The sequence below is a fragment of the Calonectris borealis genome, chromosome 4, assembly GCF_964195595.1.
Source record: "Calonectris borealis chromosome 4, bCalBor7.hap1.2, whole genome shotgun sequence".
Classification (NCBI taxonomy): domain Eukaryota; kingdom Metazoa; phylum Chordata; class Aves; order Procellariiformes; family Procellariidae; genus Calonectris; species Calonectris borealis.
Window position 1 is genome coordinate 30883733 of NC_134315.1, and position 12663 is coordinate 30896395.

General features: G+C 39.6%; 1 protein-coding gene across 2 annotated transcripts in view; it reads right to left on the reverse strand.

Annotated features, from left to right (window-relative positions):
- Window positions 1–12663, reverse strand: part of SCFD2 (sec1 family domain containing 2) — a 206305-nt gene that overhangs the window by 168951 nt on the left and 24691 nt on the right. For both annotated transcript variants that reach the window (XM_075149081.1, XM_075149080.1), the window contains exon 3: window positions 2687–2814. In XM_075149081.1, the coding sequence (XP_075005182.1) occupies window positions 2687–2814 (128 nt within the window). The remainder of the gene's footprint in view (window positions 1–2686; window positions 2815–12663) is intronic.

A 12663-nucleotide genomic window follows, 5' to 3' on the forward strand; every position in this document is an offset into this window, starting at 1 on the left:
CCTACTGTCCCTCCCCCTCAGGAGGAGGAGGACACATTCAAAAGACATCAGAAAGCAAAATCTTGGGCTGTGTGTCCTCCCACAACTGTCAGAGCTCCTGCCACATGCAGCCAGGCAGAGAAAGAGGAAAGCCAGGCGTCAGGCACATTAGCTGCATGGGAAACGTGGGCAAGCACACGCACACCTCCGAATAATAAGAAGCCTTTCAAAGTCCAGAAAACAACAGAATTTATTTTCCTTGCACTGAAAATACAGAAACAGGATGGGATCGAGTTTCTTATCGCTGCACAGAGCTCCCGTGCTGCCAGTGTCACACGTGATGCAGTTTTTCAGGCAGGTGGCCACTGCAGGAGGGCTCGGCTACACCAAATGGAATTCAAAACTTTGCTTTCAAATGTAATTCACTCCTATTTCCAGGGGGAAAAAGAAGCGAAAAAATAGTAGTAAGGAAAATACTCTTACCATCTGACACAGCTGGTCTTGGTAAAGAGAGTAAGAGGCAACTTTCATGCTAGAATAAACTCTCTGACATTTAATATTAGGGCCATAAAAAAAAAAACCCTCAGAAAATATCCTAAGTGTTGGGAAAACCAGTGTGCAATCCACCAAGATCTTCCGATACAGGCAGAACCTGAGGTAAAATAATAAAAACTCACTTACAAGCACAGAGCAGAAAGAGTGCATTTCCCTTCTCTCCAGCCAGCGTTGCCTCATATCACAGCCGCAGTGGAAGCAAGGAGCCTTTCAACTAAACACAGCAATCGGGACCTGAACAGGCCACTAGAATTTTTCCTTCTCAGAAAAGCAGCAATTGATACACAACATAATTTCCAGCTTCCCTACAGAGTGTTAAGATGTTCTGTAGCACGATGGCTGATGAACTGTAAAGATGCAGATCTGTTCTAAAATGTCAGTAATAAATATGTGTCTTTGGACAATGTGATGTCTGGGAAGGAGTTTCAGGCTTTCTGCATTTATGCTCAATGAGAAGTTTTGATTTTTGTGACTGTAGTGCCCTCCTTTCCTTGTTCCTCATTTTATCCCTGTTTATCATTTACAGGGCTGCCTCGAATTCTGTTTCTCCCTTTGAAGTTCAACTACAAAATTAACTATAAAATTAAAAACGGATTATGATTCTAGTACAAGATAAAAACACAATTCAGAAAGTAAATAACAAATTCCTATAAAGATTATAGCTACAATTCAATCTATATTGCATCCTCCAAACAAAAACAAGTCTCAAGAATGATAGTGCCAGAAATTTGTTTCACCATCCACTCTTAAATGTTTTTACACAGAACTATATTGGGTCCACATATGTCAGATGTTCAGGCTGCCATCAGTAAGTGTAAGCTAATGTGATTAAAAACAAGGTTATTGCAGCCTTCACTGATACCATGGGAAGGGGACACAGAGGAAAAGGTGTCTGATCTAATCATTCACACAAAGCAGCAAAGGTGGTAGATGGATCAGTACGTCTCAAAGACAGGAAGTAATTACTTTTAAAACAAAGTTGAATATCAACATTAATGATTTTCTTTTTTTTAAAAAACATGAAATAGAAAAACAGTGGGGCTTCTTAATAGTATTATGGTGAATACTCAGACACACATTAACAGCAAAATCTTAAACAAGTTTTTATCGTTTACTGTGCCTTACTTCCTTCAGACAAATTTGTAATAGCCCTCTCACAGCTGCTCCTTTTCCATTTCTTTAAAACAGCTTACAGCATTACTGTTGCACAGATCTAGTATTTCTGATTAATAATCTACTAAATGTATGCTGTAGGTATTTGTAAAGACTATACAATATATGAAATGTTATAGTTGTTAAGAGTTCATGAGTTGGCTGTACATCTAATTCTTCTACAATATCTTGGCAGTTTACTCTGGAATCCCAGATAAAAGCCTACTTCTCTTATTCTGTGAGGACCTTTCTCTCTTGATGAAAAGTTCAGCATAAAATACTCTTTAGAGTACACAAAATGCAAAAAAATTAGTGCGGTATTGAGCAATATCATTGTTTTTATAAGCCTAATATGATATCAGTTCTTGCATTTCTCCGAATATGGTATATACTGAGAATGAGGTTCTAAAAGAGCTCTTGAAAGTCATTATGTTATATTCTGTATCTCTAATATTTTGAAGAATTCAGGTTTCAAGAGTGCTTAGACATGGTTTTCAGCTTAAACTCTCTTGAGCCAGGCAGACTTACTTCACATAAACCTCACTACCTATGTAATATAATCACTACCTATATAATGTAATCATATCCAAGATCTGCACAACTTTCATCAGATCAGCTGCTATTTACAATTCCTGCTTCCAGGACACAAATCCTGCTGACTTTTTAAGAATACCCAAATTCTCACGCTTTGCAGAATAAAGACAAGCAGCACTGCTAACCATTTGCATGCCTTTAACACCCTCCTTCATAGAACTCCATTGCTTCACCACTGCTCTCCATCTTTTTAAGGTTGTTGTATTTAAAAGAAAACACTTGCCTCTCACTTATATACCAGAAAGATCCTACAGCAGCCACGATGCTCACCTGAAATCGTTGACAAGCATGGGGATGGGCCAAGGATGGGGATGAGTTTTCCTCGAGAGGGTTAAGTGGAAGAAAAGGAGCTGACATCATCTTTCACGTTACCACTCTGTAGGGAAGGGTACGTCACACTACTCACCCATGCTCATCTTAATAGGTAAGTTTTCTCTGCTCGCAGCCTCCACAAGGTGTCTCCTAGCCTCCATCACAGCTTCCTTTTGTTTGAGGTTCATGAAGGACTCCCAGAGAGCTTTGGCAGCTGGATCACTATAAGAAAATGACAGGGTTACACTAAACATGGCTTGAATAATGGAGTAAGCTTAAGACAACATTTATATTTTAAGATGAGTGCTTCTACTTAGTAACTTCTCTGAGGTGGGCAGGATACAAGCAAAAATAAAGTGATATAAAAGCTGTATTTTTCTTAGTGGAACAGTTGCTACGGTTTTACAGAAAAAAAAAATCCGGAATTTTTTGCTACCAATTATAAAGCATTAGAATTCACATATAATAAATAAGCATGTCAGCCTCAAAGTAACCACTACTGTTGAACCATGGGAATATTAGGAACAGTCCAAACTTCTTTAGTTACCAAAAAGCTATGGAAAGGATGGGCTCTAACTTCCCCGTGAGAGTTTAAATCCCAAAGCCAATACTTCCAATGCTGAAGGCTGTTGGTATGATTTGATGAACTACCATCACGTTGGGTTTCATGGATTCTCTTTACATGAAAAGAATAATCCACAGCAGAATGCAACTGTCCCTACGATTTCTGTATTTACAGATTTCCTTTTTATTGTTGCTGTTGCTAAGCTTAAATTAGGAATTTGTGTGGCTCATCTGCACTCGGTTCCCTGTCAGTCTTCTCTCTCCTCCAGGACACTGCATTTGTTGCTGTTGGGAATGAATTCAGTGTTTTCTCCGTAGGGAGGGGGAGGAGAAGGGGGGGAAAACCCTTGCCTGGGGCTAAAGCCACACATTGGGATTAACTGTGTTGGGTTTTTTAAATTTATTTTCTGTTTTAAAGAAGAAGCTTCCCTCTGGTTTTTCCTCAGGAGACATTTAACTCTAAGTATGTTTTGATGTCATTTACAACATGCTTATAAACATGCCAAAACAAGCATTGTTTCACGGAAAATAAAAAACCCCAACAATTCATTTGATACCCGTTACAGAGCAGCTGTGCTTACGCTCTGCTGCATCGGCAGGGCTGTATTTAGCGATCCGTGCTATCTCCCGAACCAGGTAAGAGGGTCGCCAACCCCCACTTCTGTCATTCCAGGAGCCCACATCCTCTGTCAAGGCCTGCATGGGTGGAAGGACCGTGCAAAGAAGGTTGAGTTACCCTTCTTCTGAACAAACCACAAATGACTAGGAAGAGCAAATTTCATCCTATTGCCATGCTTTAAGAAAGGAAAAATCGGATGACCTGACACAGTCTTTCCATGTCTTTTTCACATAGTGCCACTTGACCTTCCTCCAGGAACGGAGGCAAGGGGCAGCACATCCCAAAACAGCTCGGGCATCTGCAGCAGCTCCCTCTACTCCATTGCCAAGTGTGATCTGAGCACTGATGCTGTGCACTGTTCATGGGCAGCAGCTCCAAGGGGATTCCTCACAAGAAAAAGCATGCTGATTTATAACATATGATAGTGCAAGAAATAAGAAAGAGATTTCCAACGCAACCAGATGCTTCAACACCATCTCCCTTAAGTAATGAATCCTTGGGTATGCTATTTTTACAGACTATCTGCTCAATTATTATGATTCAGTCCTACCCACCAGCATCACTTTTAAACGCAGCCTGTTGATCCTGTTCACATCACATTCACAGGGTATGTCTCACTGTCATTTACAAGCGCGTCTGAGGTTTGGATTGCAAGAGGCCACCGCTTTGCCTGTTAACTAATCCCTTCCTAAATACGCAGCTCCAAATAAAAATCTATAGAAGTCAGGAATCAGGCCTAAACCAGCAGGAAGCTAGTTTTAAAACGAAAAGTCAAGCTTCTGTTTTCTAAGATTTTAACCTGTCCTCATTTTCCCAATTCTCTTCATCACTGTGAATATGAGCAGAGTCTCACATAAACACAGACACCAGGAGCTAAGACTTTAAAACAAAGGAAAACAAACAAGATAAGGAAGCTAAAATAAAAGTCTCCTGAATTTTGCACAGGTTTTTGTAGTCTCATCTTTCTCACTCCTATACTTCATAAAGATATTTAGCAAATAGTAAAGCGTGGAAAATTCATCCCAAAAGCACCTATAGACCTCAGTAAAAGTCAGAATGTACGTGATAAGATTGCACCACTTTTCTACCTATTTTCCTTGCTTGCTGCTCCCCCCTTCCACACCACGTGTTGATCACTCCTATCAAGGTTTTTCACTATTGATCACTCCAGCAAGGTTTTTGAAAGCAACATATACTATACTTGTATAATCACTACTACAAGTCCCTGTTTTAGTTGGTACTTCTACTTGCTACTAGTTTAAACAATAAAAAACCTCCAAAATAACAGACTAATTATTTTAAACTAAAAAAAAAAAAAAAAAAGTAAGAATGAATCATACTAATGCACTAAAAAAAATGGTGGGGAGGAGGGGGAGGTTTGCTTTTTGCTTTGTAAACTTTCTTCCTCCTTTAGCCACAGTAGGTTTTCTTTAATCCCAAGGACCTAAATTTGCACAATCCCTGAGGGTTGCTTTAGCACACCAAAAATAGCAAAAAGCAAAACAACTGTGGTACAGCCTAAAAGCAGATGGGGGTCAACCACACTCCTGTATGCTTGGATCTCTGTGTAATCCACTGAGTTTCTGTAGACATTTTTTTTCCCACTGCTTTGCAGAATACCTAGTTGTTTAGGTATCATATATAGAACAATATATAGACAGGATGAGATCAATATATATTAATAGCTCACATACATAACCAACTGACTAGGTCAATCCACAGAAAGCAACAGTTCCCACATTCAAGACATTTTTTGTTTGAAATATGATAGGGAAAAAGAGCAACAAAAGTACTTGTGTGTTTTCTGCTGAAAAGATTTTCCCCCGCTCTCCCTCTATTACACCTTCTGAAGGGCTTTTGCTTTGAACAACTGTCCATTCTTTAACTTCATCAATGACGAGACAGGAGTGACTGCTGGGGATGAGTCAGCAGGACGCAGTACAGGGCTCTGGTGTTGCCTCTTGCCTGATCTGAGAAGTTACCACATTTTCCTTTTAGAGATTTCTAACACTCGGAAACAATATTATCTTATCTTCCCCTTTTGGTGAGACATTTGTCTGCGACTGCCTTCCAGCTCTTGTCATGGTGCCCTTCCCCTCCTCTTTTTCCCATCTGCAGTTCCTCTGCTTTCGTCCAAATGCCCTAATCCGATGGCACTGGTGCTGTAATCAGTGATTTGTACGGGATCCAGTACCCATTCAAATTTCTCCTTCCTCTTGCATTCCTTGACTTCCCAAGGATTATTTACTGATTTTACACGTTATCTAGTGAACCACTGCACTCTGAAAGTCGTTTTCTGAAACTAAGTAGATTTTTTTTAAAAAAATATTTTATGCAGTACAAAACCTTTAAAGAGATTGTTTGAATCATGTTGTTTTGCTTAAGAAAATAAATGTCACAACAAATAGGTAAATATTACAGTGCACACTTCTGTGCATCTCTATTATAAATATTTTGCAGAGCACAGCAAGCCTGACGAAGAGAAGAGAGCACTAAAATTCAGGGGCTTCTGCCATCAACCAGTTTCAACAACAAGCTTAGAGTTTTGTTCACAGGTTTTGATACCCTGTCCCCTCCTTTTATCATTATGGTCATAGTCCATAATCAAGAAGCAATCTCAGAAAACAGAATATAATAAAAACAAGTGTAGCAGTTATCTGGTAGACAAATTAGAATTATGACCAGAGATAAGGCTGAAGTCTTTGAAAAGCCCTGTTAGACACAGCTATATATACCATTCAATATAGATAAAGCAAGGTTTTTGACAGACATCTGATAATTGCAAATTTCTCCCTTCCCCTCATACATAAATGTCACTTTTTTTAATGAGCATTCTCTGTTCCAAAACTAATTAAAATTTAACTGCATATAATTTGGACTTTAAAACCACAACAAAAAAGGTTATAAAGGAAGAGGGAGAAATCTAGACAACTAAAAGATGCAGCTTCCCTACTTCTGGTATTTGCATGCCTTTTCAAAGCTGAATCATGAAGACAAAGAGGGGAAAAAGGACAAAATCATCAGACCCATAATCTATATGAATCCTAAAATGATACACCACCTGGCAATAGTGCCAGGAAACAGGTGCTAATGAGAAGCAGTTCAGAAAGACTCGGATGTTCTATGGTGACCAAAGATAGCTGCAGGTGGTTCAAAGCAGCTCTGATTTGCAACCTCCAGACTCTTTCTTTAAAGATAGGAGAGACAGAAAAATAAAAATAAAAATCAAGAATAGAACAAGTTACCTGTGAAGTGGCTAACTAGCTGGCTTCCCAAATTTACAATACCTAAAGGAAAGACCACTCAATGAAATCTGCTGTTCACTGGCAGCAAGATGCCAGGGTGAAAAAGCCAAAGGCTTGAGCAGAATTAAGGGTGCAGTTTGGTAAGCAGTTCTTTTGGTGACGGCATGCTAGCTTCAGCAACACCGACTGTGGGAGAACTTGTTCTCATTCCCATGGCACCCCTTTCAGCAGTGGCAACACCTTCCGTATGGGACTATGCATTGAGTCAGATAGGAAAAAGTTGGTAATTTTTAAACACAGCTCAGATCCCTGAACTAATTTGCTTGATCTAGACATTTACAGGTTGATAAACAAATGCCTAATCTTGCATCTGTTAAAATAACTGTAACTTATTCTCTTGATCTGGTCTGATCCAGTCCTGCAAGGACAATACTGCCAAGGTTATCTGACAGACAGAAAGTGCCACTATCCGTGATTGCCTGTAGGCTTAGTCTCAAAGCTACTCATTTTGAATGCATTTGGGGAGAACAGGGGAGGTTGGTGGCACTGGGAGGTGCTATTACCAAGCTGGAAGTAGTAGTCTGGAAATAGGTGAAAGCAAGCGCTAGTCAATGGAGAACAAACTCTCAGAGTAGATGCAAACCTAAAGGCAAAGACAGAAACCTGGGGACACTTATTACCCTGGGGGTCCAATGCACAACACCACAATTTTAGGCTTGGCTGAAATGATATGCCTCTTGCTTCACACCACCAGTACAGAAAGATATTTACTTCCCTTACTGATCCAGGTCTTGTCTATTACTGATAAATTATTAAAATATGGTCTTCCAGCTCAAGAGCAAAAGGTCAAAAAGCAATAAGCCCCTACTAGAAAATATGTCCACTCAATGACTAAGTGTTCCTCATCTATGATTATCTACCAATAGGTCATTTTTAACCCCCTTAGCACTTAGAATATTAGTTTGGCAATGTATTTCTTCAATCAGGATGTATAATTAACCAAATGAAAACAAGTCAAACACTCTTGTCCAAGCAGCATACCATAATCACCAAAATTATCAGCCACATCTGTAGTCTCTGGCAAGCTATTGCAAATTATTTTCATATGATCTAATTTCCAGTTAAGGAGGATAAAATTGACATGTACATTATCTGTTACTGGATTTTTGTCTGGACTGCTTTGACTAACAGGACAAATTCAGGTCATCCTGTTTTCTCCTTATAGAACACTGGCATAACAAACTTTTTCTTTCGGTTACATGCAGCCCTTGCCGTGTCCCCAGGCTTACTGAAAAACAGGTCAAGAGTCTCCTCCATAACCTTTTCAAAGGCCAAATTGAGAAGTCAGTATCTACATCCAGTTTCCCTCCCAGATCTCCTGTAGCTCAAATCAAGAAAGAAAAAGATGACTTCGTACAGTTTTGTTTTGGTTTTAAACTGCTTGCGGACAGGCAAAAGCACAGCCTACATCAGAAACAGGGAGTAACCAGGTAGAGGACATCATACAAGCAAGATGTCAAGGAAGGAAGAATAAGCAAATATGGTTATTTCTACAGCTGGCAAAGGACATGGGATTTCAAAGAGCAACTCGCTGACACAGGCTCTGAATAAGTGACAGAAAACAACAGTGAGTGGGCTTCAAAAATTAACCAGCTGAAATGACAGCATTTCAGCGTAACAATGTAGTCATGTTTGTACTTTTACAGCTTAAAAAAAAAATCAGGAGGAAAATTGTGATAGTCTCAACATGAGACAGATTCTGTGGTTACTGTATCAGCAAAACTTTCACCTTATGTCTATAATAGCTTTACGGCTCAGCTGCACCTGTATATTTTCACAAGAGGAAGGGAGGGAAAAATTCAGTAAAGATTAAATTAGAGCTTCATTAATACCCACAAAGCTGCCCAAAACTGAGCGACTGCTAAAAAAAAAAAAGTGTACTGCCAACGTATCCCTTGCGATAACTCACATTCATTTAAAGAAGACGCAACATCCACAGTAACTGCACAGCACTTCAAAAAACACCACCAGGGTGGTTAGAAGACCGTTACTACGAAGGACAAATCTATTGCTGGCAATATGTCATTTGAATACTGATAAACCGAAGACAAGCACAAGCCTGCGATAAGATGCAACGATTTGGCTATAAGCCTGGAGCGAGGGGCCACGTATCGAGAGACATCCTCCCTCCTCCAATTCCCCTGCTGTTTCGGAGAGAGCGGAGGCTGTGCCAAGGCTACGCCGGATATACTGCGCATTCCTGGAGATGCGTGCCAGCCCCACGCTTGAGGGGGGCAGCCAAGTCCCCGACTGCACCCCACTCCGTGCACAGCAGCCCCCACTGGAAAGAGCCGACAGCGACATGTGGAACAGCCTCCCCTGAACCACCTCTGCTCCGCGCCACAGGGATGCTGCAGGGATGCCGTGGGGATGGGAAGAGTCTACCTCTGCACCGCCGCGCTGCCGGACAGCTGGGCTTGGAGAAAGAAGCTGCTCTTCATTTTACCCTTCTGAAAGTGACCAAACAGCTCTAACATAATTTATCAAAAATCTTCTATACAAAAACAGCTATCAGTATTTCCAGGACTTCAGTCTCTAGCATTGCTGTGTATTTGTGCACATCCCGAGTGCGTGCACTCGATGGGCTAGCCAACGTGTGTTCAACTGAAGATGCAGCAATGCTTTCTTCAAAGAAAAACAAAAAACCCCCAAAATGTTTATTTTCAGGTAAATGTAAATTGTACATCCCCAGGAGGAACTAATACTTTCTACTTCTAAGAGAATAAAATGACAACTTTTTGAAGTTTTAAAATGGCTCTTAGCAGCAGACTGTAATTCTGCTGTTGGACATTGTATATGGTTGGCAAATCTGCTCAGCCTAATTAAATGTGCCTCATAGACAGTGGGAACTTGAACTATTTTCCAACCCATCCTAACCTTAGAAAATAAGATAAAGGGAAAGCTAATGTCATCTTGGTATTGTGCTTGCAGAAGACCACAGAGGAGCATTGGATATTACCACTCTCACAATAGATTAGTAAAAATATTGCAACATGGCAAATACACAGAACTTCTTAAAAAACAAGCTCTTCACAGCCATTCAGCTTAGAAGATTATTCTCACATCCTCACTTAGATGTGTGTTAAAATGCCCTCTGTGTATTGGTTTTTATGATTAGAACATGCAAATGGAACTAAAAAAAAAAAAAAAAAAAGACCGACAGCCAACATTAAAGAACATAAATGTGTTCCTGAATAATTTAACGGTTATTTCCCAGTTTCACTCCAAGCCCTCAAGCCACTTGGTGGATGTAATCTGCTCTAGACTCAACTGTGGCTGTGTACTTTGGCACCGAGTCAAAACAGAGAGGTTATTGTTTGATTTATATGCCAAGAGCCTCTTAGATAAAGGGCTAATGGCAGGCTGATAGCTTCAGCCTTTGCATGTGGTGTTTATACAGACCCTTCTTTCCTCTCCCTCCTTTCTGCGTGTACTCCAGGAAGGCTGTGTCACATCAAGATCAAGTTAATTAATTAACTCATAGTAGCATAATTTGATTGATAAAACAATTGATTCACTAAAGGTCATGGGGAGTGCTGTTAAAACACCAACTTTTCTGCCTCAACAATGCATAAGGTTTTGAGAGCTGCATTTTTCTACACTGCAAACAGCAATTTTAAAGTAATAATCACACTACAAAAATTGATGGAAGAAGCTATGAGAAATTAATGTGTCAATTGAAGTGCACTGCAAAGTTCAGAAGATATTTCAGTACTTCATGAGATATTTGAGCAAAAAATAAATCAAGTCCTACAACAGGAAGGGTCACATAAGAGAATTTTCTATATTGTTGGTTCCTGTAACAATTGAACTTTCCCAAAAAGAAAACTAGAGGCCTTGCCTAGGTGATATACTTTGCTATTTACTATGTCCAAACCAGGAGTATTTCCTAGTAGATAAATGTTTCTCTACTATTAAAATACTCCTATAGGGAACATAGGACTATATGACCAAATTATTATTTATAAGATGTTAAAAAAATTCATTATCAAATTATACAATTAGATTACTTTTCTGCAAGAAACAAGCAGCATAAATTTTTAATTTAAAAAAAAAACTCATCCTTAAGATACAGAAAAAAAAAATCGTTAAAAATAGACTAGATTCTTAACAGCCTTTTGCCACCAATTTATTTTAAAAAACTTCTTTTAAACAGCAGACAGATAAAACAGAAGCTGTCAGGCATTTTAAAAGCAGTTCTGAGATAATATTCAAGGTGGTGTAAATCAGCTTGCAGCCAGGAAGACTAAAGCATATGAGCAAAAACGGGAGCTGATGATCAGCCACAAAGTTTTACAACAGATTCTCTTCTGGACTACCTGAAATATTTGTAAGTAATAAGAGTTAGAAGTAACACATTTTTATCAGGAGTTTATTGGTCAGTTCACTGTATATTGTTCAATATACAAGTATACATACCAGGAAGGTACAGGATTAATTGGACTAATACAGTTGACTTGTTCATAAAAAGACACGATTTGCCACTAGAAGTCAAAAACGCCGTAATATTTTGCCTCCTCTCCCCTGTTTTCACCTTAGCATGGACCCCCCTGTGGCAGTAATACTGACCCAACATGCAGGATCACTTTGCAAACCACACTGGGAAGCAGAGAACTTGCTTTGCCTAGTCCTCGACATCTGGGAGGGACTGCCAGGCAGCTCCACAGGATACAGCCCAAGTTTTCCTTTGTTACTGGTTTCACATACAGGTGACTCAGTGTGGCCATCAAACAAACGGGTAGAGCACAGGGGTTACTCTTGGAAAGCTCCGGCTCACAAACGAAGGGTATGCAGTCCAGTGCACCAGGGGAAAGTTGGTTAGAACACAGCAATAAGAGAGGGAACAATTATTATATGCAAGTTATTATATTCAAGCTATTATATTTAGCTTCATTAAGGCATACCTACAGATACTGACACTTCAGGGCAATGCTGTACACCCGGTCAAGTAAACTTAAATTTTGCAGTTGTTTTCAGATGCAGCTGAAAAAACAGGCTGTTAATTACCGTTAGGAGAAGAGAAAATAAGATTCACCAGACATGACCAATAACTAAAACCAACAGGAGTAGGAAAGTATTCTTTGAATTTGTTACTGAGCATCACCAGGGAGTAAGTTTTGGTTCATCTTACAATGAAGCATATGAAGTATAGGACAGGGTTTTCACGGACAGAGTAGCAAAAGTCTAAAAAATGCTGAGAATACACAAAATCACAAGCTCATTTCAGACAGACAAGAATTGTGAAAGAATTATCTCAAAACAGCTTTTAAAACAACATCGTAATTTTAAGTTTCAAAACCGCTATGTTTCATATAAACTATTGTGTTCCAATAAAACCATGACCACTATACTCCAAACCAGGAAGAAATATGCTCCCTGTTATCAGTGGAGCATGGGAGAACTTAAAAACAAGCAATTCAGGAGGTTCTTATAAACACAACCAACGTGGCAACCCCAAACTGCCCCACAACTGCTCTGTTTACCTATTGCTCTTTGCTTGGCACTGAATTCCTTTCCCCTCCTTCATAGATAATGGACAGTAAATCAGACTCTTAAAATTTGACATATTTTTGGTCCCACAGG